The sequence below is a fragment of the Anarrhichthys ocellatus genome, unplaced genomic scaffold, assembly GCF_004355925.1.
Source record: "Anarrhichthys ocellatus isolate YVR2014 unplaced genomic scaffold, GSC_Weel_1.0 scaffold4789, whole genome shotgun sequence".
Lineage (NCBI taxonomy): Eukaryota > Metazoa > Chordata > Actinopteri > Perciformes > Anarhichadidae > Anarrhichthys > Anarrhichthys ocellatus.
In genome coordinates this window covers 1-3,227 of record NW_022284763.1, presented here as the reverse complement: position 1 = coordinate 3,227, position 3,227 = coordinate 1, and the positions used below count along the sequence as shown (strand labels likewise).

General features: G+C 44.7%; 1 protein-coding gene across 1 annotated transcript; it reads right to left on the bottom strand.

Moving 5' to 3' along the window:
- Positions 1-848: 848 nt before the first annotated feature.
- LOC116379632 (sodium/potassium-transporting ATPase subunit beta-1-interacting protein 4-like) lies at positions 849-2,484 on the bottom strand (the record flags this gene model as incomplete). Its single annotated transcript, XM_031841598.1, has 2 exons — positions 849-1,383; positions 2,347-2,484. Coding segments are annotated over 2 exons (273 nt in total), but the record flags the coding sequence as incomplete, so codon positions are not given.
- Between the last annotated feature and the right edge of the window lie 743 nt (positions 2,485-3,227).

Sequence of the window (3,227 nt, the reverse complement as noted above, 5' to 3'; positions counted from 1 at the left end):
TTACAGGTTGAGAGGTGACCACCCAAACACTTCTCTTTGTCTCGATAAATACGCATCTGAGCTGCACTCAGGAACCACAGGGGAGCCCACGAAGGTTTAAAAGAGCGTCTGTGTGTGTGGTGGCCCGGGAGGGAGGATTTTTTTTTTTCCGGATTACTTACCTATTAAGCTGTGAGCTTCCACTTGAAACTCAACAGGGAGGCGACGGTCAGCGGAACACGCAAACTATTTTAAAAACGAGTGCAGACGTTAGTCGGGGCCAAATTATACATCTCTGTTGAGCAGCTGTGTGTGTGTGTGTGTGTGTGTGTGTGTGTGTGAGGCGCAGATTCCTAAAGGTTAGGGAGTGATTTATAGTTTGGTGTAGGATTCATGGCTGTGTCACGCATTCATTACATTATAATCGTGTGTATTTGGGTTGGGGTTTTTTTCTCACACCGAGGCGCTCAGGCTTGACAAAACGCACCTGGTGGCAGTGCTTCAGATCTAATTACAGCTCATATATATATATATATATATATATATGCTCAGTTCCATTAAAGCTAAGGCATGTTTGAAATAAAAAAATAAAACATTAACACAAGGTCAGAATTAAAACAGAATAAAAACACAATCCCGGTGCTATCGGGTGTCAGTACCCATCCCTAGTGGGCTGGTTTACTACTGTGATACGAGCCCAGATTTTGCTGTGATTTAATTGCGATAAACAGATAAAAAGGACGCCGAAATAACTGTATAATCATGCCGATTTGTAAAAAGTCTGAATTCATGCTTTGTCAACTTTTAAATTGCTTGTTTTCTCAATGGCGTTTGGATCACTCGGTGCTAAGCTATGCTAACATCGTAGCTGCTCCATCAACACTCAAAATAACGTCACCTAGGCATAAATATGGCAGCAGCAGCGTTACTGTTCATAGTAACTACAGAGCGCCAGTCTATAGTTACTATACATTCATTCATACAGAGTAAGCGTTTGGTCTAGGTACTATCTGCGAGCTTTTGTTGACCACAGATTCCTGCAACACTTTTTTCACTTCATTTCTGATTCAACAACATCAGGACGTCAGGAGGAGAATCTCATCGCTGATACACAGCATCACCCCCAAACGACGAAGTTCTCAGCGCTTCCAAAAAGACACCTGCGGTGTTGGTGCCCAACTCATAAAACACATGGGATATAAATCAGCCTTCGCTCCCACCCCACCAACAGACTACAACCGTGAACTCAGTGAGAAAAAGAAATATTCATCACAGCGAAGCCACCCGACTCCGCTGACGACGGCAGACTGTGATAATTCTCACCTTGGACAGGCCTCCTACGTCCAGGTAGAAGCAGATGATGAAGACGTTCCAGGCCACCCACAGAGCGGCCCATACCGTGTACTGTAGGGCAAACAGACACAGACGGATTAGCTCCATGGAAACTAGATGAAGTGACCAGAACAGGACGTGACAGCCACTGAATAAAAGAGACTGAGATGAATGAGCTCCTAGACAGAGTCAAGTCAGTGTCCTCTAACACACACATAGTCTCACATACATACACCACACACGCAATGAAGTTATTATTATTTTTAAAAGGTACCAGTAAGTTCAGCAGGTTTATTTGAGCCCCGAGGGAGCTGAGTGGAGTTCACCATCGTTTATAAAATTGTACAGTCAGACAGTCGACTGTTGACAGACACACAGAGACGCATTATTGTAAAAGATTGTGAAATCCTGACTCACGATGAATCGTGTTTTTAAAATGTCAGGGGTGTCAAGAGGAAGCGCAGCACCTGCATGAAAAACATACATGTTGGATCATGAAACACCCTCAGCTGGCTTTCTCCGTCTCTTCCTCGTTTATCTCCCCTGTCTGTCTTTATTTACCCTCAGAATCTCTTACTCTGCTCTTTTTTTTCTGTCATTAAAATCACCATCTGTGCTTCCACTGATGCTGCTGAAAAATCGGCTTTTTATGCCGAACGTTATGGTTTAAAATAAAAACCAAAGTGCGTAAAAATCTACGAAGCTTCACAGTGGTTCTAAACCAAACGGGTGAAACAACAGGCGGTATATGTTTTGCACCGTGTCTCAAAGAATGACCTTCTCTGTCCAGAAACTCGACGCAAAGTATAAATCTGATGAGCTTCTTAGCACCCCCCACCCCCCAACACAGCCACCCCCTTTAATTAGCCCTAATTACCACGGGATTAGAGTGATTTAATGGTGTCGCAAAATGCACAAGAGAGAGCAGCACACTTTGCAATTAAAGAGGAAAGGCAACACAGCAAAGATACGTGACACTGCTGAACAAGAAAAAAGAAAAACGTGAGGAACAAGGATTATGTGACAGAGCCTCACCACCACGATGTAGCGCGGCCGGTACTGGATGGTGCCAAAGAGGCCGAGGATGACCATGATGATGTGGAAGAAGTTGGCGAGGATCGGGGCCCACTGGTAACCCAGGAAGTCAAAGACCTGTCTCTCTAAAGCCAACACCTAAAAGGGAGGGAGAAAATAAACAAGACAAATGTTACCGGGCTGACAAACAGGCCTAGAAAATAAAGTGGCGGCCTACATACACATGTGTACCGCTCGTAGTCTATTGAGGACAATAAACTATTTACCTCGTGGCTATTGGCCAACAATCCGGACGTGAACAGTCTGAGTGTTCGGCCTCCGACTGTGGGAGCGTCGGAGGTGAAGACGGCAAGTTTTTGTAAAAAAAAACAAAAAAACGCAATGACAGATTTATCGATTCAACCCCTGCTGAGCTAAAGAGGAGCTCACTGTTTTTCCGACCTTCCTGCCAACGGCTTGCAGGAACGAGAACGCTCTGGGAACTTTATGGGAGGCTTAATAATACCACTGCAGCCAGCTTAGGCGCTTATTGAAATATGTGCTCGCAAACAACGTGCATACATGGAGAAGCAAAGTTAAAGCCCCCCCCCCCCCCCCCCCCGACAATGAAAAGAAAATTCCTCAGTTTTCCCGGTACAGGCTTCAACATTTCCTCTCATTGATCCAGGATCCCTTCCTCTACCTGAGCTCTTTGTCTGCAACATTTTGAGCAACAGCAGAAAAAACAACAACAAAGCAATTAGAAGCTGTCCCTATTTGCATCAACTCAATTAGCATGCCATTTTTTACAGGGGGTACAAGGTGGCACAGTACTATATAATTAGAATTCCATCTCCAATCCAATTCCATTCCCAGTGTGTGTGTGTGTGTGTGTGTGTGTG